Source organism: Schistocerca cancellata, chromosome 1 (assembly GCF_023864275.1).
Source record: "Schistocerca cancellata isolate TAMUIC-IGC-003103 chromosome 1, iqSchCanc2.1, whole genome shotgun sequence".
Lineage (NCBI taxonomy): Eukaryota > Metazoa > Arthropoda > Insecta > Orthoptera > Acrididae > Schistocerca > Schistocerca cancellata.
Window position 1 is genome coordinate 389,886,043 of NC_064626.1, and position 25,083 is coordinate 389,911,125.

At 44.9% G+C, this 25,083-nt stretch overlaps 1 protein-coding gene across 3 annotated transcripts in view; it reads right to left on the reverse strand.

Moving 5' to 3' along the window:
- Positions 1-23,847, reverse strand: part of LOC126175493 (ribosomal RNA processing protein 36 homolog) — an 86,658-nt gene extending 62,811 nt beyond the window's left edge. The window contains exon 1 of one of the 3 annotated variants that reach the window (XM_049922326.1): positions 23,691-23,805. Coding sequence is in view for 1 of the 3 variants with exons in the window: in XM_049922318.1 (XP_049778275.1) it covers positions 23,691-23,720 (30 nt within the window). In the remaining 2 variants the exon portion in view is untranslated. Of the gene's footprint in view, positions 1-1,743; positions 1,962-23,690 lie in introns of those variants that run through there. The other 2 variants (XM_049922334.1, XM_049922318.1) reach the window with 2 other exon arrangements.
- Positions 23,848-25,083: the final 1,236 nt, after the last annotated feature.

Consider the following 25,083-nt stretch of genomic DNA (forward strand, 5'->3'; position numbering starts at 1 on the left):
TTCCAATCTTTTGGGGAGGAATCAGGAATGCACTCCACCTGGAATTAGGGTGTTAGTAGATTCTATTAAAAGCAATAAGGAGGTAGGTTTTGGATTCCACATCTAAATGTTGAAACATGTAGTGCACATTCTCTGACCTGTCACTGTATTACAAGCCAAAGATAGTGGATGCTGCCCAGGAGCGGAAAGAAAAGAGAGGGGCTGTGGCACTCCGATGTTATTAAACCCAAAGTTCAACCACACACTCACTGGTAATTCCCATTTGCATTGGAATGCGACATCCTGACTGGCACTGTATGTTATTTGTTGGAAGTACGAGGCATGTTCAGAAAGTAAGTATACTAGATTTTTATGTATTTTTTTAGGAAAAGTGTACTTGGGAAAAGGGGAGGAGGAGGAAGAGGAAGAAGAAGAAGAAGAAGAAGAAGATATTGTTGACACGCTTGTCAACTATTTTTCAACAAAACTGCCATCCGGTTCAGTGAATGTGGTGAGCTGTGGCACAAGCTTCTTTATACCCTCTCAAAGAACTCTTCCATCAGCTCCTTCCCCCACCTCCGAACCTCCTTCTGCACCTGCTCGTCTACTGACAATTTAATTCACTCATGTGTGCCTTCAGGGAGGTGAAAAGATGATAATCTGTAGGCACCAAGTCAGGGGGAATATGAGTGGCGGAGAGGGGGGCATGGTTCAAAACATCCCAACCAAATGAGTCGAAGAATGCCTTGGTGTCTAATCCTGTCTGAGCATTGTTGTGCAACAAGCACACTCCTCTCATCAGCATCCCCCCTTTTTATCTCCTTTTGTGCTTTTAATAGGGTCTCTCAATATCGTTATGGATTCATGGCGTCCCCCCCCCCATCCATTATGATACAATAGGTGCACCTGCTAGTAAACAGCTGTCACTGTGACAGAACCAATCGGAGGTGAACATCTTGCGCTGGTGCCAGCTGCTCGTGATATGCCCCATGTGTGCACAGATTCAAATCCAGTGATCCCACAAGCCTACTCAATGCTGATCTCATGGTCATCTACTCCTCTTTTCCTTGCTGCATCTTTCCTCTCTTCACTTTTCTTTTATGCTTTTTTGAGCCAGTTTCTTTGGTTTTAGTACCATTCACTGCATGGTAATCATGGGTAATTTTCATTCCTTCAATGGTGCTTTCTTCCTCTTCTAGATTCTGTTCCACACTGCTGCATTTTACATGACCCATTTGTGCCTGCTCCCCACAGTCTTCTGCTATCATAGTGCAGTACATCCTCATAAATGCCTTCTATTTACGTATAATCATTTGTTCTTTTTTGCCCCTAATAAATCTTCATAGTGTTTTGACTAAAATCAACCACTACTTGACATTCTGTCATACAGTCTGCTGGTAATATGCAATGCGCACACAGATTTGTTAGTACTAAAGCCTCCACTGTACACATTTCACCCTTTATTATGGATATAGGAGAAAAAGGAGGTGGCACTGATGGAAAACAACACACTGCTAGAAAAAAGTGGAGGTGCAACACAAAGAGGAGGGGAGGAACAGAAGGATAACTCAAGCCACTAATCACATTTCCTCCTTTTGTTGCCCTTCTCATGGCCTTAACAAGATGTCCACTGAATTTAACATTATCTCCAGTTTCAGCTGTGATGAATAATTTTTTAATAAAGCAAGTTTAACAATTTGGCCAAACACGTAAAGTACAGTTCTACATAGTTAACTTTGAATAATCTGTTTACTGCAAACTTACTGTTCATCATCTTGTGCTGCTACTGTCATGTAGTGTGGTGTGCTCTGTGACTTAGAAGGCTGATCCCTTATGTTTAGTTTCTTCCACTGTTTCGCATTTGCGAATGTACTATATTTGTTCGATTTGCAGTTTGAAAATTCAATTCCATTCTGGTTGCTTGGTCCATCGCACTGCCCCTCCCGTTGGCAATGGGTACTGTCCCGCCTATTGTCGGTATGTACCTCTAGTTCTCTCAAAATCAGTTTTTAATTTTAACGGTTCTCTCAGTTTATCCTCCTCTGCATAATTCTTCACTGGAGATTGTCTGAACATAGCAGCCGCCTGTAAGTCTTCATTGGTAAAGGAGACTAGCAAATACCAAACACTCATCTATAATGTCATACAATATGCCTATCGTCAGTAAGAAATAAACATTTCTTCACTCAAAGCAATTCTATTGAAACACTACTTATTAAACAGAAACTTGTCCTTATTCACATTATAAGTACACACGTATCCACACTTTCCAATGCACGCATCGCTGTTAGCCGTCCGGCAGCAACAATAAATTATATTATATGACCATTATTCTGATGACCGTGCACCAACAAACTTTGAACCCAATATCACCAACAGACACACATGGTTTTCATTATTCTGCTTAATATCTCATAAACATACCACTTCAGTAGACACACAACCTCAACAACAGCTTGGCACTCTGGCCCAGGGCGTGAAACTTATATAGGGACTTCCCGTAACACTACTATAGTTTGCTGCCAGGTCACTTGGACCACTGCAAGTTTATCAATCCTTTCAGTTTGTAGTAAGCAAAAGCTGGTCTCATCACATTGTTTTCTTTATCAAGAAAGTGTATTGCACTCTTTGAATTGTATTGTAAATATATATTGTATTGTAAATATATATCAAGCAGTAGGTAAAACTGGGTAAATGATTCCATATTTGTTTTGTTTCAAATCAAACAGAATCATATTTGTTTTTGTTTCCATATCAAACAGAATTTAGCTTTGTTGCATGGTGTTCTGTGGACTCGTGTATACTAATTCCTGTTGACAAATCTGTGTGTGAATCATTCAATTTAAATGCTTTGCAGTTTTATTGCTTGTATTGTACTTTATCTTCATTTGCATATGTTTTCCATTACTTTCATTTAATGACAACTCCATGTTAGTAGCTTTTGACAGAATTGATATTCATATTACATCTTGACACGGAATGAGTATGTACCTCTGTTTTGAAAAATGTTGTTTCTTGCCACTGAGTACACTTTGTAGCCTTAGCGACTTGAGCATTCTTCTTGCAAATCCTAAAAAAAAGGTAACAGTAGCTGTAAACAACATTTTCGCAGAAACGAAGGTACTGTATAAATTTAGTAGTTCTCCTTTAAATGCAAGAAAGTGAAACAAAGGGATGAAAACAAAAATAAAGTTTAAAATGGGCAATAAACCTGCAACACATTTAAATCAAATAGTTCACACAAGGATTCATAAGCAGGATCCAGTACCAGACTTTTCTACCTCAGAAAAAAAAAAAATCTGAGAAGGTACTGGGATTTTTTTGCAATGAATACACTAACAGTCCGAAATGAAAAGGAGATACTGTGTGCAAGTAAAATAAGTGTGCTGACGTAGTAGACAATTTTAAGGCTTACGGGCTCCGTATTAAAGTTAGACTTTCCTTTGGTTAAAACTCTTTGCAAGTAGTCTAAAATATTAGGTATCCTCTGACATTAGTTCATTTTATGAAAGACTACAGCTGTAGCACAGTGGCTGATGGGACTAGCTCTTTCAATTGAAGGTGTATGACTTCTGACCAATATTCACTTGTTCCCGGTCACTACCAACCTTAGCTTCCAATAATGTGTGAGAAGATTATCTTTATTGGGCAACTACAAATTTAAAATATTTCAAATTCAATTACATAAAATGTTTCTGCGATCTAACTCTGTGTTACGTCAGCTTTTGTTTATGAGCTTGTAGATGCACTGAACACTTCGCCATTTGCTAACTATGACTGACCAGGTTAGGTGTGCTGAGAAAGCTGTTAGCACTGACTGAGTGATCTGAAACAGCTACTCCCATCAATCACTGTGCCATAACTCTGCATAAAGTGAACATGTAGGCCTAGTACTATAAGTAGCCAATTTCTTTCATTTAGTTCTGACAAATAAAGGAATAAAGTTTAAAGAAGCAAAGAACAGAAGAAAGAGACGTATGTTTAAGATTATAATTGTTTGTATGAAGTCAAGTCATGAAGTGTGTCTTTTACTTTTTTTTTTTACACTGCATGTATCAATGGTTTTACCAAGGCACATTTAAACCTTTAACTGGAGAAGCAGACTGGGCTATAAGCGAAGAAGAAAAGTTCGAAGCTTGTTAGGTCTATGATGAAAGTGCATTAAATGTTACAAACAAAAGGTTCATAAAACCACAACCATTAGTAGAAAAGGCTTTGGAAGCAATATTTCTTCATTTAATATAAAAGTTCACAGATGTTTAACTGAGAACAACACTTAAAAGCATATCAATGATATAGTACATGGAAAATGATATAGCTGTAGAGCTGAAAATATCAACGCACGCAGGTTTCAATAACAAACAAACAAGAGAACATATTGTCATATTTTTTGATGAAACAAGGCCAGACGTAGTACTTCCTGTGACGTTATTAGGTACGGTGACAGATAGCAAGTTACAATGGATCATTCCCATGACTGGCAGAGAGGCTGAAAGACTCCCTTGCTCATTGAATTTCAATAAAGGTCATAATCTGCAACATTGTCCCTAGAAGTCATTATAGACCTCTAGTTCTGAATCAAGTGGAAGATTTGAATGAAGGCTTTGAAGGTTCTTTTGCTGTGACTTCTCAGGCTTATTCCATAGTGTTGAGAAGTGTGGGTTCCCCCAAAACGGGGCAGGGGTTAACTACATATCAGGCGCTACTCCCCAGGTAGCTAAGGGTTTATGGGGTGAACAAGTAGTGTATTTAGATTAGGGGACTCTCCATCCTGTCTAGATAATTATACCTCAAGGATACCAAGAGTATTAGTGTAGAACCTAAAAGAAGCCCCCCAACCCAGATGAGACTATTAAAATCCTTGTCATCAAATGCTGAAACATTCATAATGAAGTATGAACAATGTGACAATATTATGATAAGGAAAGTTGTTACTCACCATATAGTGGAAACACTGAGTCACAGAGAGGCACAACAAAAAGACTTTAACTCTTAAAGCTTTCGGCCAATGGCCTTCACCAACAATAGATACACACACACACACACACACACACACACACACACACACACACACACACACACAAAATCGACTGCAGTCTCAGACAACTGAAACCACACTGCCAACAGCAGCACCAGTGCATGATGGGAGTGACAACAGGGTGGGGGTAAGGAGGAGGCTGTGGTGGGGAGTGGGAGGGACAGTATGGTGGACAGTGAAGTGTTGCAGGCTAGGTGTAGGGCAGGGGAGAGGTGGGGTGGGAGGGGGGGGGGAGTTGGTTGGTTGGTTGGTTGGTTTAAAAGGGAGGGGGGAGGGGAGGAGGGACTAAACTATGAGGACATCGGTCCCTTGTTCCCAGGAGAACAATTACCCATGGGAAAGAAGAAAACAAAGAAGACGTACTGCACAATAACAGGAGAAAGAAAGAACCAGAAGAACAACAGAAGGACGACAAACACTACAATGGACAAAACAGGACAAGAAAACCACAGAGACACACAAGAAACAGAGAGTTGATTAAAAACAAGAAATCGGATTAACATGGCTGGCTGACCACAAGAATAAGAAAGGAGAAGCCAGCCACTATGCAACACATTAAAACCTCCATCCTAAAAGACCTAGGGTAGAAGACACAGAGGGACAAAGGACATGCGTTAAAACTCATATCAAATTATAAAACCCACCCTCACAAATAAAATATAAAACTAAAGCTGCTGTTGAGCCACTGTTGCCCAACACTGAAGATAGGGTGCTGGGAAAGTTAAAAGTCCGTCACAGAGCGGCTAAAAGTGGTCAGTGCAGCAAGAGGTGGACAACTGTCATTTGGGAGCCACAGCGACACAAAGGTGGGTCCTCGCGACGGAGGAGGTAACCACGTGTGAGCCACATATGGCCAATGCAGAGTTGACAAAGGACAACTGATTAACTGATTCCGAGTGAGAAGTACGCAGAGAAGACTTCCACATATTCACAGTATCCTTAATGACATGCAATTAGTTGTACATACTCTCATGCCACTCCGTCTCCCAAAGCCAAAAAACCTTGCAGAGTAAGACGGAACGCAGGTCAGTTTCAGGAGCGGTTTCTGCCTAGCCTGTTGGGCCAGCCTGTCAGCAAGTTCGTTGCCTGGGATTCCAACGTATCCTGGTGTCCACACAAACACCACTGAACAACTGGACCGTTCCAGGGCAGAGATGGACTCCTGGATGTTCACTACCAAAGAATGGAGAGGGTACCACTGGCCGATAACTTGTAAGCTGCTCAGGGAGTCAGAACAGAGAATAAACGACTCACCAGAACAGGAACAGATGTACTGAAGTGCACGAGATATGGCCACAAGCTCTGCAGTGAATACACTGCAGCCAGCGGGCAAGGAATGCTGTTCAATATGGCCTCAGTGGGGACATGTGAAGCCAACATTACCATCAGCCATCAAACAGTCGGTGTAAGCAATTTCAGAGCCCCGGAACACGTCAAGAAACGAGAGGAAGTGACAGCAGAGAGCGGCGGGGTCAATGGAGTCCTTAGAGCCATGCAAAAGGTCCTGCCAAAGCTTTGGTCAAGGTGTACACCATGGAGGTTGTCGTGAATGGACCTCAAGTAGAGGTGGTAATGGGAAGGACTCCAGTTTGGAGAGAATGCATCGCATGCGAACCGCAATTGTCAGCCCGGACCTGGGCCACCGATGTGGGAGATGAACTGCCACAGCTGGGAAAAGGAGACTGTAATTCGGATGCACAGGAGAACTACAAATGTGTGCAACATAACTGGCAAGCAGTTGCGAACGTTGAGTCCACAATGGAGGGATTCCGGCCTCCACCAGGACATTGGTTACCAGACTCGTTCTAAAAGCTCCCTTCACTAGGCGAATGCCACAATGCTGCACTGGGTCGAGGAAACGCAACGCTTAGGGTGCCGCCGAACCGTAAACCCAACTCCCATAGTCAAGATGGGCTCTGTAGAGCTGCAGCAGCGTAGAGCGATCTGCACCCCAGTTGGTGTTGCTAAGGCAGTGGAGAGCATTGAGGTGATGCCAGCACTCCCACTCAAGCTGAAGAAGGTGAGGTAGCCAAGTCAATTGGGCATCAAAAACCAGTCCTAAGAATCAGTATGTCTCCACTACACTGAGTGGATCGTCCTCTTCCTAGCCATACGAGCCCAAGAAAACTTACGCTTATCTGGCTGAAAAGTGGGGACTGGCATCCCTGATGGTTGGGGGAGGTGGGGGGGGGGGGGGGCGGGGGCAGTGCTCATGAGGTAGGTGATGTGGGGGCAACAGGGAGGAAACTAAATCTCACCATCAAGGGGGCAGGAGAGTAGTCATCCAGCTCTGAGAGCCAACTGGAACTTGCGGAACTGGTGGGGCGACGACTGTTCTAATAGCGGCAGCATAAGAGGTGATCATAGCCACAGGTTGTAGGCACACAAATTTCCTCTTAGCCTCAGTGTGGTCAGTCGGGCCAGGGTCTTGTATTCCATGATTTTCCTTTCTCGCTGTAAAATCCTGCAATCTGGTGGGCAAAGGGAATGATGCTCTCCACAACTGACACAGATGGGAGGCGGGGCACATGGAGTACTGTGATGGGATGGATGTCCATAATCTTGACATGTGATGCTGGAAGTACAGTGGGAAGACATATGGTCAAACTTCCAGCAGTTAAAGCACCACATTGGGGGAGGGATATATGGCTTGACATCACAGCGGTAGACCATCACCTTGACCTTCTCGGGTAATGTGTCACCCTCCTAGGCCAAGATGAAGGCACCGGTGGCAACCTGATTATCCTTTGGACCCCCATGGACGCACCAGATGAAATGAACTCCTAGTCGCTCTAAGTTGGTGCGCAGCTTGTCGTCAGATTGCAAAATAAGGTCTCTGTGGAATATAATACCCCGGACCATATTTAAGCTCTTATTAGGATTGATGATAACGGAAACATCCCCCAGCTTGTTACAAGTGAGTAATGCCCGTGACTGGGCAGAGGATGCCACTTTTAACAACACTGACCCCGAACACATTTTGAACAAGCCCTCCACCTCCCCAAACTTGTCTTCTAAATGCTCTACAAAAAATGAGGCTTCATCAAGACAAAGTAGTCCCCATCAGCTCTCGTACATATGAGGTACCAGTGCGAATAAGGTTCGTTGTCATCCTTAGCCTGGCATTCCTCCCATGTTGTGGCCAGGGAGGGGTACGATTTAGGATCATACTTCCTGGCATTGAATTGAGACTTGAAACGCTTAGAGACTGCTGGCATTTGATCACCAGCAAGTGATGACGTGATACGCTTCATCTAGCACCATCCGCCCTGATGCCACTTACTCCGACCAGGGGCTCTCCCCATGGGCACAACCCAGCCGCAGCACAGACCACCTGGCAGGATGGCCACTGCCAGCAGTCCTAATGCCCCAGGGTGACGGGCATATACTCCTTGACATACCTGGGGAGTTAACGGCGCAGGCTCAGCAAAGCGATCCCTGGGTGGTCAGGGGGCTACAACCAACAGGGTACATGGCGGCCCCACCACACCAGACTAGCTACCGTGCTGGATATGAGGCACAAAGAATTCCACGGTCCTCGTAGGCGGAGAAAAAGACACTGAATAGTGATTGGAGGAAAATGCACCCAGGAAGGCGTCCTCGCTCAAGAGATGGAGGATGAGCAGGACTGCAATACCACGACGAGAAAGTGGGCTTAACATCTCAATACATGACGGACGTGATGCACCATCTAAGGCACCTTTCCCCAACTGGCTCACTCTTCGAGAAAATTTTGAAAAATGGAGGTCTACAGGGGACCATCACATAAAGGCTGAAAGGTGTGAGACTCCTTTTAGTCACCTCTTACAACAGGCAGGAATACCTCAGGCCTATTCTACCTGCGGACCTGCAGAAGTGTTGTTGGGAGCAGGGGGGGGGAGTGAGTAGTGGAAAAGAAAAGGGTATAATTAGAGAAAATTAAAAAACTGGGTGTGGCGGTGGAACAATGGCTGTGTAGGGCTGGAATGGGAACAGGGAAGTGGTTGTATGGGTGAGGACAGAGACTAACGAAGGTTGAGGCCAGGAGGGTTACGGGAATGTAGGACATAAGATGAATTGCAGGGAAAGTTCCCACCGGCACAATTCAGTAAAGCTAGTGTTGGTGGAAAGGATCCATATGGCACACACTGTGAAGCAGTCATTGAAATGAAGGATATCCCATTTAGTAGCATGTTCAGCTACAGGGTGGTCCGCTTGTTTCTTGGTCACAGTTTGTCAGCAGCCATTCCTGTGTACAGACATCTTGTTGGTTGTCATGCCTACAGAGAATGCAGCACAGTAGTTGGAGCTTAGCTTGTAGATCACATGACTGGTTTCACAGGTAGCCCTGCCGTTGATGGGATAGGTGATGTTAGTGACCGGAATGGAGTAGGTGGTGGAGGTGGGAGGATGTATGGGACAAGTCTTGCATCTAGGTCCATTACAATTTTCCATTGTTTGATTTTTGTCCGACAGCTTTTCTTCAGTCCTAACCCAGTGCTGTACTCTTTTGTTACTATTTTCTTTTGCATCACTATACTCTAAAGTCCATAAATATAGCCACCCAAGGTTGGACAGAGACACAAAAGAGATGTTAGAAACAGAAGAGAGTAATACAAGAAAGCAGATTACAGTGGCTGGCCGACCACAAGAATAAAACAGAGAAGCCAGCCACTCTGCAACACATTAAAACTTCCACCCTAAAAGTATTAGGGTGGAGGACACAGAGGGACAAAGGACATGTGCTAAAACCTACACAGAACTATAAAACCCACTCTCACGGATAAAACTTAAAATTAAAGCTGCTGCTGAGGCATCGTCGCCCAACACCGAAGGTAGGGAGCTGGGAAAGTTAAAACTCCACCAAAGAGTGGCTATAATTGGGCAGTCCAGCAAGAGGTGAACGACTGTCGTTCGGGAGTCACAGCGACACAGAGGTGGGTCATCGCGACAGAGTAGGTGACCACGCGTTAGCCACGTATCACCAATGCGGAGCCGGCAGAGGACAACTGATTCCCTGCGAGAGGACCACATGGAAGACTTCCACACATTCGTCGTCTCCTTAATGATACGTAGGTTGTTGTGCCTACTGTTATTCCATTCCGTCTCCCAAAGCCTGAAACACCCATGGTGTAAGACAGAACACAGGTCAGCTTCGGAGATGCCCATCTCCAGAAGTGGTTTCCCTGTCGCCTGTTTGACCAGCCTGTCGGCAAGTTCATTGCCTGGTATTCCGACATGTCCAGAGGTCCAGACAAACACCACTGTATCACGGGACCGTTCTAGGGCAAGGATGGACTCCTGGATGGACACTAGCAGAGGATGGCGAGGGTAGCACTGGTCGATAGCTTGTAGGTTGCTCAATGAGTCAGTACACAGCAGAAATGAAGCGCCAGGGCACGAGCAGATGTGCTCAAGAGCACGAGATATGGCCGCCAGCTCTGCAGTGAAAACACTGCAGCCCGCTGGCAAGGGGTGCTGTTCAATACGTCCTCCATGAACATATGGAAATCATACATGACCACCAGTTATTGAGCCTTCGGTGTAAACCACTTCAGAGCCCTGGAACACGTGTAGAATCGAGAGGAAGTGGCAGCGGAGAGATGCAGGGTTAACGGAGTCCTTAGGGCCACATGAAATGTCCAGACAAAGCTGCAGCCGAGGCGTACACCATGAAGGCGTACATGATCGGACCACAAGTAGAGGTGGTAAAGGGAAGGACTCCATTTCAGAGAGAAGGGACCACATGCGAGCCACAATCTTTAGCCCTGACCTGTGTCGCCGATACGGGAGACGAACTGCCGTGGGTGGGAAAAGGAGACAGTGATTTGAATGCTCAGGAGAAATACTAATGTGTGCAACGTAACTGGCAAGCAGTTGTGCACGTCTGACCTGCAATGGAGGGACCCAAGCCTCCACCAGTTCACTGGTCACCGGACTCGTCCTAAAAGCTCCTGTCACTAGTTGAACCCCACAGTGATGCACAGGGCTAAGTAAATGCAATGCTGAGGGTACTGACAAACCAGAAACCACACTCCCATAGCCAATTCTGGATTGGACAAGGGCTCTGTAGGGGCACAGCAGCACAGATCAATCTGCACCCAAATTGGTTTTGCTCAGGCAATGGAGGGCACTTAGGTGCTGCCAGCACTTCTGCTTAAGCTGACGAAGATGGGGAAGCCAAGTCAATCGAACGTCAAAACCAGTCCTAAGAATTGATATGTCTCCACTACACTGAGTGGCTCATCATGAAGGTAAAGTTCTGGGTCCGGATGAACGGCACAATCCTGACAGAAGTGCATGACACAAGATCGTCAGACTGCAAAAGAAGGTCCCTGTGAAATATGATACCCTGGACCGTATTTAAGCTCTTATGGGGCGTGATGGTTACAGAAACGTCCCCCAGCTTGTCACTAGTGAGCAACGCCCATGACTGGTCAGAGGATGCTGTTTTGATCAAGACTGATCCAGATCCCATTTTGGACAAGCCCTCCAGCTTCCCAAACATGTCCTCTAAATGCTCAACAAAAAACTGAGGCCTTGTTGTCATGAAAGATTCCCCATCAGCTCTTGACCATACAAGGTACCGGGGCGAATAAGATCTGCCACTATCCTTAGCCTGACGTTCCTCCCATGGTGTGGCCAGGGAGGCGAACGATTTGGGGTTGTACTTCTTGCATTGAATTGAATTCGTGAATGCTTAGAGACTGCTGGTTTTTCACCACCAGCAAGTGATGATGGACTACGCTTCATCGTGTGTCATCCACCCTGATGTCACCCACTTCGACCAGGGACCCTCCCCATGGGTGCCACCCTGCCGCAGCAAAGGCCACATGGCAGGATGGCCATTGCTGGGAGTCCCGATGTCCCAGGGTGATGGGCATCTACTCCTCAGCATATGTGGGGAGTTAACAGCGCAGGCATCAGCAGAGCGATCCCTGTGTGGTCAGGGGGCTACAACCAACAGGGTACATGGCGGCCCCACCACAACGGACTGGCTGCCGTGCTGGATATCAGGTGCAAAGAAGCCCATGGTCACCGTCGACGCAGAAAGCAACACTGCATAGTGCTTGGTGGAAAACGCTCCCAGGAAGGTGTCCTTGCCCAAGAGACAGAGAATGGGCGGGACAGCAATGCGACAACGAGAAAGTATATTACAGATGTCAATGCAGGCTAGACACAATGCACCATGTAAGGTGCCCTTCCCCAATTGGTTCGTTCTTCGGGGAAAATTTTGAAGAATGGAGGGCAAACCCTACAGGGGAACATCACATAAGGCCAAAATGTGTGAGACTTTTTTTAGTCGCCTCTTACGACAGGCAGGAATACTTCAGGCCTATTCTAATACCCGGACCCGCAGGGGAATAACCATCCAAGATGCTCCATTGTAGCCAGTTACTGTGCTCCCACTGAAAGACACTATGCTCTTGTAGACAAGCACCTTAAACCTATTACCCAAAACCTACCCACCTATACAAAAGATACCAACAATTTCCTCCACTAACTCTCCACAGTTCCTGTCCCTTTACCACGCAGTGCCCTGCTCGTCACTCTTGATGCCACCTGCCTGCACACTAACATTCCTAATGTCCATGGCCTTACCACTATTGAACACTACCTTTTCCAACACCCGATAGATTCCAAGTCAACAACCTCCTTCCTACTCGCCATGACCATCTATATCCTCACCCACAATTACTTCTCCTTTGAAGGCTAACCTACAAACAAATCCGGGGTACAGCTATGGGCACCCACATGGCATCATTCTATGCCACACTATTCATGGGCCATCTAGAGGAATCCTTCCTAAAAACCCAGAATCCTAAACCCCTCACCTGGTTCAGATTCACTTTTGACATATTTCCTATCTAGATCGAAGGTGATGATACCCCATCCACATTCCTCCAGAACCTCAACAACTTCTCCCCCATTTGCTTCACCTGGTCCTACTCAACCCAACAAGCCACCTTCCTAGATGTTGACCTCCATATTGAAGATGGCTACACCAGTACCTCTGTCCATATCAAACCACCTAACCACCAGCATACCTCCACTTCGACAGCTGCCACACATTCCATACCAAGCAGTCCCTAGCCACCTGTGGTCATCGCATCTGCAGTGACGAGCAATCCCTCTCAAAATATACCGAGGGTTTCACTGAAGCATTAACTGACTGTAATTATCATCCCAATCTCATACAAAAACAAGTCTCCAGTGCCCTATCTTTCCAGTCTACCACCACCTCCCAAAGTCCCAATGTCCAGCAACAGAGGAGCATTCCCCTCATTACTCAGTACCACACGGAACTTGAGCAACTGAATTGCAATCTTCTCCAAGGTTTCAATTACCTCTCATCGTGCCCTCAAATGAGAAATGTCCTGCCCACTATCCTTCCCACCCCTCCCATAGTGTTATTCCGCTGTCCACCAAACCTACATAATACACTTGTCCATCCTTACACAACCCCTGCTCCCAGTCCCTTACCTCATGGGTCATACCCCTGCAATATACCTAGATGCAAGACCTGTCCCATAAATCCTCCCACACCACCTACTCCAGTGCAAACACTAACATCACCTATCCCATCAAAGTCAGGACTACCTGTGAAACCAGTCATGTGGTCTACAAACCTAGCTGCAACCACTGTGCTGCATTCTATGTATGCATGACAACCAAAAAGCTGTCTGTCTACATGAATGGCCACCAACAAACTATGGCCAAGAAACAAGTGGACCATTTCAAGGACTGCTTCACAGCCTGTGCCATATGGATCCTTCTCACCAACAACAGCTTTTCTGAACTGCACAGGTGGGAACTTTCCCTGCAACACATCCTATGTTCTCATAAACCTCCCAGCCTCAACCTTCGTTAGTTGCTGTTCTCACGCATCCAGCCCCTTCCCTGTTCCCATTCCAGCACTACACAGCTGTCATTCCACCACCACATCCAATCTCTTTATTTTTCTCTATTTCAACCCTTTTCCATTACCCCCCCCCCCCCTCCCATCCACACATCTCCCCTGCCCACCGCTTAACCTGCAGCACTTCACTGTCCACCATCCCCACCATACTGTGGCTCCCCCTCTCCACCCCAGCCCCTTTACCACTGCCCAGTCGCCACTCCCATCATGCACTGGTGCTGCTCGCAGAGTGGTTTCAGTTGCCTGAGACTACAGTCATGTATGTGAGTTGCATTTGCATAAGTGTGTGTGTGTGTGTGTGTGTGTGTGTGTGTGTGTGTGTGTGTGTGTGTGTGTGTGTGTGTGTTTGGTTTTGTTTTGGTTTATGGGTGCAAAAAACAACTGGAGTCATGCATGTCCAAGTCAAAGCTACAGAACATGAAAACAGAGAGGAGTCAAAAAAATGACTATGTCAGCCCCAACTGACATATAGCAGACAGCTAAAAACAGGCACATGGAAAAAGGGCTCAAAAAGCACCATACAGAAACGGAGTTCCAAAACTAAACATTAAATGGCCTTTGTCGTACTGCTTTGGTGGATAAAAAGTAAAAAGCAGTCCACAGCCCGCATGTCATTTGTTAAAACGGCCAATAAATCAAATGGCAAGCCCAAGTGGGAGCGTAAACGGTTAAAAAATGGGCATTCCATCAGGAAGTTGCGGACAGTTAAAACTTGTGTACAAATTAGTGGGGTAGCACCACTTAACAAATGAAAATGGCTAAAAAGGACGTGCCCAATATGCAGCCTAGTTAAAATGACCTCCTCCTGGCAGGAGGGCCAAGAGGTGGTCGTCCAAGCTGCTGGGAGAGGCTTAATAAGTTGGAGCTTATTCCTATGAAGGAAGGACCATTGGCCATGCCAAAGGGACACCATCTTCTGACAGACGGCAACACAGAGATTATCGGAGGGAATATAGGTACTCGCAGGCTGAGGTACGAGAACTGCAGCCTTGGCAGCAGTGTCAGCAGCCTCATTTCCAGGCAGATCGACATGACCAGGAACCCACAGAAACACCACACTGGCTCCAGCAAGAGCGAGCAAGTGAAAGTTTTCCTGGACCCGCTGCACTAAGGGATGGGCAGCGTACAGCGTACATAGACTTTGAAGATCTGAGCAGAAGACACAACTGAAAAGGCTGTGTCGCCGGATGTATTCCATGACCTGATACAAGGCGAAGAGCTCGACTGTAAATAATGAGCAGTGTGCCGGAAGCCGATATTGAAAGACATGGGTTTCAATGACAAAGGCACACCCATCCCCATGGTCAGTCCAAGAGCCATCAGTGTGCACAAAGATACTATCGTGAAGTTCCATGCGAAGGTCGTAAAACTGAAGGCGATAGAGCAAGGCTGGAGTAGTGTCCTTAGGAAGCAAATGAAGGCCAAGGTTAACATGGGCCGCTTCACAAAGCCAAGGTGGTGAAGGGTTCACACCCACCGGCAATGTTGCAGGTAGTGTGAAGTTAAGCCACCGTAGCAAGTGCCAAAAGCAGACTCCAGGAGGTAACACAGAAGAGGGACGCACCCCGTACTGACAGTCAAAGGCATCATCATCAGAGAAGGAGGCATAGGATGTGTGGCCACACATGGCAGACAAATGGCATACATACCTGCTGAGGAGAAAGTCACAGTAGTAGCACAGTGGTAGTTCAGCAACTTCAGTATACAGACTCTCAACGAGGCTATTGTAAAAGGCACCCATACAAAAATGGATGCCATGATGGTGGATAGCGTTGAAGTGGCGTAAGAGGGATGGCGTGCAGACGCATAAACAAAGCACCCATAGTCAAGTTTTGAATGGACATGGGACCGGTAAAAATGGAGGAGGGTGGTTCGATCAGCACCCCAGGCCCCAGGAAGTACTGCCGAGGACACGTAGGACATTGAGGAACCACGCACAGCAGGCTGCTAGGCAAGACACATGGGAGGACCAAGAGTATTTCCTATTGAACATGAGCCCCAGGAATTTCGTATTTTCAACGAACGGAAGGGCTACAGACCCAAGATGTAAAGATGGTGGGAAAAACCGTCACCAGAAATTCATAAAAAAGATGTCCAACAAGGCCAAATCCACATGCACTTTGAAAACTTGATCTTTTAAAAATGCCTGAAGGAAACAGGGCAGGTGGCCATAGAAGCCCCAGGAGTAAAGGGTACGGCGGATACCAGTTATACAGCAGGTGTCATAGGCCTCCTCCAAATTGAAGAACACGGCCACAGTCTAGAATTTCCACAGAAAACCAGTCAGGATATGGGTGAACAAAGTAACAAGATGGTCAATTGCAGAACGCTGAGCTGTATCAGTAAAGTGCGAGACTCAGGCCATCATACCAGCCGGACATGAATCATACATCCTGTCACCTTGAAAACGCAGCTGGTAAGAGAGATGGGGCAGTAGCTAGAAGGAAGGTTTTTGTCCTTACCAGGCTTAGGTGTGGTTATGACGGTGGCTTCATGCCAGCATCCGGGAAATGTGCCCTCTGGCCATATGCAGTTATACGTGGTAATAAGAAAGTGCCTGCCCGCAAGAGGAAGGTGCTGCAACATCTGAATGCGGATGGCATCTGGCCCTGGGGCGGAGGATCGGAATGAACTCAGAGCATGATCTAGCTTCCTCATAGTAAATGCGGCATTGAAGCACTCACGATTTGGAGAAGAGAAAGATATCACCCGTCCCTTCTCCACTCGTTTCTGATGGAGGAAGGCAGGGTGATAGTGAGATGAGCTCAAAACTTATGCAAAATGGTGGCCCAAGGTGTTGGAGATACCAATAGGGTCCACAATAACATCGTCAGGCCAGAAATTGGGAATGGATCTTGGTCCCAGAGAGTCATAGGAGGTTGGCCCATATGGCATGGGAAGAGGTGGAACTGTTAAATGAACTAGTGAATGAAATCCAGCTGGCTCTTTGGTGTGCCAAAGGACGCTTTGCATGCATCTGTTTATAATGAATGCAGTTTGCCATTGCAGGATAGCCATTATAAACGCAGAGAGCACATCTCCGTGTGTGAATTGTGTCACGGCATGCCTTATTGCACCACAGGAATGGGACACTTCATGGTAAAGAGGAAGTGTGAGGAATGGAAGAACATTCTGCGGCAGTAAGGATAATGTTTGTGAGATCTTCCACCTGGTCATCACAAATGGAGAAATCGTGTTCTGTGAAGGTTGCCAGGTAGGAGTAAAGCTGCCATTGGGCGTGCACACAGATGTGGTACGAGTCAGAAAATGGATAGCACGCAGAAAATGGTCCCATGAGTAGGTGTCAGAAAGAACGGACACTCAATATGATAGGCAAGCTGGGCAGTGCACAAGGACAGGTTCAAATGGGAATAGGTATGCGAGTAGTCGGAAAGGAAATTGGGTGCTCCAGAATTAAGGCAAAACAGGTTAAGTTGGTTAAGAAGGTCAGCCAAGAGGACAACTCTCTGAAAGGTCCTGGGAGAACCCCAAAGGGGATGATGCGCATTAAAGTCACCGAGTAGCAAAAATGGGGGAGGTTGCTGCCCAATAAGCTGAACAAAGTTTACCCTTGTGACATCGAATGACTGAGGGGTGTAAATGGTACAAAGGGAAAACATTAAGCGAGGGAAAAGGCAAACTGCAACAGCTTGAGGATGGGTAGTCAGGGAGATGGGTTGACTGTGAACGTCATCCTGTATGGGCAACATGACTCCCCCATGAGATGGGTGGGGGTAGGGTGGGGGTAGAGTGGAGGAGGGTGGGGGGTGGCGGCGAGGGAACAGTGAAAGGTCAAAAGAGACCGGGAAGAAATGCAAGAGCTCAAGGCAGTCATGAGGACGCAATTTTGTTTCCTGAAGGCAGAGTAAAAGTGGACCCTGTGATTCTAAAACCAGCCGTAAATACTCCTTATTGGATAGAAGGCTGCAAACATTCCACTGGTCGAGAGTCATGATGGGGAAAAAATGAAGAGGAGTAATCTCTGTGGCTGACGAGCGCCAGCCTGCAAAGACTTGCTGCTGCAGGGCACAAAGGCAGGAGGATCCTGCTCCATGAAATCCACAGAAGTATCGGCTTTCTTCTGCTGTTGGTGTGCAGAGTCCAATGCAGAAAAATGGTTGGTTGCATGCACTGGTGACACGGGGGCCAGCTGGGCAAGGATATGACGTGGCGACACCGTCGAAGAGGATCTTCGAGTAGGCGAAGGAGAAGACCGTTTGACTTTGGTGGACTTCTTCGAGGCTATCAGGTTAGAGGAAGACTCGGGTGTTGTTAGGCTGGAGAGACAGAGAAAGTCTACACAGTAGTACTCTTTCTGTCCTTTCCGGCCTACCGGTTGTGTAGCTGGTGGCTTCACTTCTTGAGGCGAGAATTTGATGGTCTGTTGCACAGCTGGACAGGGGACGGCGATGCTACCTTGACACTGGGTGGTTTCACAACCTTAGAGCTGAATTTGAGGTCACATATCTGTGTGACCAGGTCCTTCATGAAGCAAGATGTAACAAGAACGGAACTATAGGTGCATATGGAAGAACACAGGGTTTGCGACTAGCCAGTAACTTGCGAGCAACTGGGTAAGGCACACTTTCCTTTATCCAGATCTTGGACAGTCCACTCATCAATATACACGGGACAATCCCGAAAGGAGGCGGCATGGCCACCATTGCAGTTGATACAGAGGGGAGAAGGAGGTGGACAATCGCCCTCATGTACATCCCTACAACAGGTTACAAATTTGGCTGGGTGTTGACATGACGTTCTAGTGTGGTTGAAACAATGACACTGGTAGCAGTACATCAGGTTCGGAATGTACAGCTGGACTGTGATAATTTCATAGCCAGCTTTGATCTTGGGCGGCAGCACCCACCACTCCATCAAAAGTGAGCAAAAGAGTGCGGGCGGGCACTAAGGAGGAATATACTTTTTTCATTACACAATGGATGGCAACGACACCCCGATCAGAGAGGTAAGACTGGATTTCGGCCTCGGTTAGAGCATCAAGCAGCCTGGTGTAGATTACACTACATGAAGAACTCAAAGGTCTATGGGCCTCGATACAAACAGTGTAGCTGTGGAGAAGTGAGGCAGCAAGCAATTGTTGTGCTTGAGAATCAGAAGTAGTCTCCAAAAGCAAAGTGCCATTCCGTAAATGAGAGCAGGATTTCACAGGCCAGGAATTGCATTAACACTTTTCTGAATAATAAACAGATTTACCGTGGCAAAGGACTGTCCGTCTTCAGTATGTGCGACCACGAGGAACCGTGGTGCAGCGGGAAGGCTCTTTGAATCATTAGCCCCATTACATTTATGTTTTGTAGACATTGATTGACTCTTTATGAGGAAATCCCCCACGACTGCCAGCATCTCCGGCGGCTCGCTCCTTCCAGCTGCGGCGGCCCTCTTCACAATGAGGTGCACCTGCCTTAGGTGATTGTTCACACCTCAGGTCACACCTCCTGAACACCTAACAGAGGGGCCAATTGGCAATTTGGGAAGGTTGCAGCTCAGGCCATCACCCCTCCCTGGGCCTGGCCTGTACCAGGAGGGTATGTGCGAACCCTAACTGTTGACCCGGGGTTGGGAATTACATGTTACCCAGTCACCTGTTATGCGACAGATGCGTGAGCCAGACTTCAGGAGCGCACACGGAGTATGAAGAAAAGGAGAAACCTCAAAAACCAAAGCGGAGGAATATGAGAAGGGAAACAAAGAAAGGGAATGGGAGCAAAAAACAAAGGTGATTGGTCTTACGTCAGCGACAGAATGCAGAAGATTCCCAATAACACCCCAGACATGTTCCCCAAGGGAGGGAAGAAAGACATTTCTGCTATATGGTGAGTGGCAACTTTCCTTCTCATAATATTGTTACATTCCTTTCTGGATTTTCCATTGTTTGGTTGACTACTGTGACTTTTTTTGGGTAAACTTATGTGCACAGTATATTGATTAAGCAGGCTAATGGGAAATGGAGGTAGTGCAGACAAAAGAACCAAATTCACTGAGATGGAAGGTAAAGCTAAATGCGAGATTCTCTGGGCAAGACTCAGTGGCAATGGTGAACATAAAATTGGGTCAGCCTATTGCCAAGCACTAACACTCACAAATTATTTTAGAGAAAACCTCAGCTCACTCATACATAAGTTTCCCAATCATACTGTCATCACAGGAGGAGACTTTGATCATCCAACACTTGACTGGCATAATTAGACTTGCAAGTGGTGGGCATGGGTAGACATCCATCAAAACAATATGAAATGTCTTCTCTGAAAACTACTTATAACAATGTTATCAATGAATGGTTACTTAAGTATGAGGGCCATTCATAAACTAAACTCCAATGGGCTAATTAATTTCTTTTTTATACACAATCCACACTTATACTACTTCTCAAAATATTCACTACTCAATTGGAAAACGTCTCTTACTATGAAGTCAGCTTCCCTTCCTGCAGAAGAGTGCCACCTGGTGCTTCAGACAGTTGTAGACACTTTCCTTGAGTTCATTGTTGGTCATGAAGTGCTGATTAGCCAGCCATACCTGCATGTTTGGGAACAGATGAAAGTTGATTGGTGCCAAATCTGGACCATAGGTAGAACTCTGAAAACTCTCTTTCGTTTGATTCACAAAATGTGGTTGGTCATTGTCATGAAGGAGGATGCGTCCTTCAGTAATAATTCTGCACCGTTTGTTTTGGAGACCTTTGGGGTTTCATGCGAGCCTCACAACAAATTTTTGATACCACACCATTCTCACACATGTATCCCATGTAATTCGTTGTCAGACCGAATGACGGACCACATCGCACAATTGGTGGGAGATGCACTAACTCTGTCCATTTCAATCGCCCGCTAGTTACACATAGACAAATGCAACATAAAACTTAGTGATGCAGTATGACCTTCACAGTCTCATTTTTCAACAACACAAGCACCATGAAGTTACATGCATTTGTTATTTTTAGCCAATCAAGAGCAATAAAAACAAAAATAAAAATTTCAGTTTCAGTGAACTGGTAAAGATGTACATGTAAAGGAGGACAGCTGTTCATGTAGTCCACATCTCTCATGGTGCCTTCAGTCACTACCACAGGTCCTATGGAAGCCCAGGCAAATGTCCCCCATAGCATAATACTTCCCCCACTGACGTGCAACTCTGACACGACACACATTTCATGCAGCCATTTGCATGGATGATCACCAACCTGGTGTAGCAAGAAAGATGATTCGCACAACCTGGTGAAATGTTTCCATTGACCCAGAGTCTAATCTCGATGATCCTGAGCTAACTGTAATTATACGTTTTCGTCACATCTGGCACATAGAGTTTTTAAGCCTCCACGTTATTATATGAGGCACAGACCTCCAACATCTTGCTTCCTACTTGAGGTTTCACCATCCTTTAACCACTTTCCACAAACGTTCACAATAGTAGCATGCAAATAGCCATGTAGCCTTACAGTTTCCAAGATGCCTAGTTGGTCGAGGTGCTGGGCCATACAAATCTGCCATATGTCAAAGTCATTTAGATCAATGGATTTTCCTTCCTTGCAGCTCACATCATCACTAGAATGTTTCTCCATTAATCTCTGTTCCAGTTGTGGACTTTTCTTAGCATGTTATAAGCATGCAGTGCCACAAGGCTGCATTCATTCTGCACAATAGGTGTAAAACAAAGCAAGAGACTGTAAATAGAGAGATGCAAAATCAAACAAATTTAGCTGTCAAAAGGGCAATACGTGAAACATTCAATGGGCACTGTAGCTGCATCTTATCGGAATGATCTCTCACAGAAGAAAAAGAAATTCTGCTCATATATAAAAGCTGTCAGTGGGATCAAATGTTGTGTCAAGTGTCTACTCTCAAGAGTGGAAAAACAATAGTAGAAATGATAATCTTCGCTTTAAAATGTTCCTTTATAATGCAAAATTCGAGAATACTGCCCCTCTTTATTCTTCATACAACTGAAAAGAGAAATGACATAGACACTCAGGGACATGGTGAAACAGCTAAATTTGGACAAAGCTCCAGATCTTGAAGGAATTCCAATCAAACTGTATAAAAAACTTGTATCTGTGTTAGCACTTTTCAATCCATCAAACAAAAAACTGTGCCCATGGGTTAGAAGGACCCATGTGTAACATTGTCTACAAGAAGAGTAGCAGAAGTTATCCACAAAACCACCATCCAATACAGATGGTACCCACCAGTTGTAAAATTCTTGGATCCAACATAAAGAGAGATATACAGGCATCAGGTAGTGGTCTAAGGCACTTTTCCATGCTTAATTTCCATGTTCTAATATTTTACAAACAGCTTAGCTTGCTGAGTTATTTTTTAAGATTTTAAAATCAAGTAATGATTGCATTGAAGACGTGTCTAACATTATGAGGTGGAATGCTTTTGGATTATGTAGTATGAACCAAAACAAGAAGAAATTTTCTAGTAAACATAGGCTCAAAAATGCCTACCTAAGAACTATGAGCAGTTGTTCAGTGAAGAAACGTTTCACAGCAGCAAAGATAGAAAAGTGCTTATAGCCCTTGAGCTATGCACTTTAGAGTGCATAAATTAGACACATTTCTTCTTGTTTCGTTTATACTACCACCTGTCAAAATATGGAAAGTAAATATCTTGCAGCAGAAGAGATTTGTTTCACAGTATCAAAGATGATGACATCCTCATAGCTCTTTAGGTATCCATTTTCGAGCCCATGTTTACTAGAATGTTTTGGATCAAATGATCGTTCATATTATCCTCCTGAATAGTGACCATCCTCCTGGAACACACTGTATACAAGCAACACAGAGCCACAGTGTGGAGGAAATTCCACCACCAAAGAACAAAAAGAATTTTCTAATTTTTATTTAAAAAATGCACTTAGATTTTTACGGTAACAAGGACAAAAATAATACTGTACGAAGCCCTAATTGTTACACAGTCCAATTTTTTCACAGCCACTCTAGCCACTGTCACAAAGTATTTCCCATGACTACAATTTTAAATCTTTGTGACTGCCTTCAAAGACCCCACAAAACTAAAACCAATGCGACCATTCACACACACAACTCAAGAAACAGTAAATAATTGTGGTGTCTTTCATATATATTGCACATTTATGAAAATGAAAATCAGTACTTAGGAACCAATACAACAACGGTCAACAAATCTATGAAGCATCAACACTGGGAAGGATTTGCCCTGCAAAATTGAACTAATTTAGCGTGTAAAACGAATATACTGAAGCTCCAACTAAGAGTATATGTGTAATCAACGCGCTGATGTTAAATGTCTGGCATGCAACTCATGACTATATAATTTTGACAAAACTACGAAAAATATCATCATGCGTTAGCAATATCATCAGAGCTTACAAAACCTCCATATGTACAGTAAATCATCAAAAGTGTTGACGGACATTCCATGTAATATACGTGCATACTGTGCCGACTATTATATGTCTGAATCCTATAATGTATAAGCATAATGACTGGTCGTATGTTACCAATACACAACTGCACAAAGTGTAATTTAAAGAGCAAATAAATTCAAACTCACGATTACTTTCAAATTCTGTATCTTTACATGAGACACTAAAATGACCGTTTCGTTACATTTATACAACTGCTTTTATATGGGTGCTTGGGCGTAAATTAAAACTTTATTCAGCTAATATATCATCTGTTTGTGAACTACATTCTGCCTTTTTTTCAGATTGTAAGCGATAGGATTTTATACATATATACACAATGTAGGAAATACGAATAAAGCAACTCGCCCTTGTATTTTCCTCATCTGCTTCCTCCATCTCGCCCCAGCAGAACTACAATCAGAACACACTTTACGACAAGTCACCAACAGTCTAACGTTCAACATGCTCTTTTGAGAGTGTATTGTATACAAAACACAGCAGAGATATTTTTGATACACTTCCAAGGATGTTCGAATACTTGACCCATAGATACTAGATAGTGTTCTCTATATTACTGCGACAAATCACAGTTAAGAATAACAGATACTCAAAAGTAGCATTCACAGAAATCACTGATATCGGAAAATCGCAGTTTAGCCCATCTCTACCATAGACCATCGTTATGGTCTATGAGTTGACCCATTCCTTCCACCGATGTTGCCACATTACCCCCGAGGGCCGACAGATTTCGATAAAATTTATGTCTTTTCACTTACTCCAGTGAGTGGAATTGTACATTCTTCTTGTGTTAAAGTCTTCTGAGAAACATTCCTTTCTTCCCCGACCTCTTGGACCCAGACGGCCGTTAATTTCTTTCCGTGTGATACCTGACGATCTGTTTGCGGTAAGTGTTCTCACAAGAACTGAAAATATGTCCAAAATAATAATCTCCTCTTAGTAGACCGATTAACAAGACACGTCACCCGGAATCACCTTCTACGACACTAGCCGTGAACGAGCCGTCAAGGAACGTCACCGTCAGCGTCGTACTGGACGTTACGTCAAGTCATGTAGTCTACACCCAGGTACTGAACTGTGTAAGCGAGATTATAACAAACGTGACACAAAAAATCTCAGTGTACTATCGGAACTGAGGAACAAACACAGATAAAGTGTATTAGTGGCTAAAGTAGAATTCATAACGTTTGTTGTTGATCAATATTGTGTGGTAAACTGCTGTGAATTGAAGCAGCATTTAAAAATAATCAACTTAGTTTTCATGGATGATTTCACTTGTCATTTAATGTAATTCTGCCTTTTTATTAGACGTTTCAAAACTAACTTGTATTTTTTTTAAATAACTAAGAAATTCTGGATTGCTGTCAGTTTTTGAGAGCAGAAAAAGTTCCCACTTCCTATTACAGGACACTCTAATGCCTGATGTAATCCACATTTTAAAGCTGTCAGTCTTTCTGGGAGTCACTTTCCTTTTTGGAAAAGCTATATCAAAATTATCCTTGGAAACGTCGAAAAATGTTTCCATCTTCTCATTGGCAATACGTCTGCACCTCATGGTCTAGCAGCTAGTGTTGCAACCTCTGGATCATGGGGTCCCGTGTTCGATTCCCAGCTGGGTTGGGGTTTTACCTGCCCCAGGATTGGGTGTTTGTGTTGCCCTCATCATTCCATCACCATTTACGAAAAGTGGCCAGATTGGACTGCGTACAGATTGGAAATATGTACAGGTGCTGATGCGCAC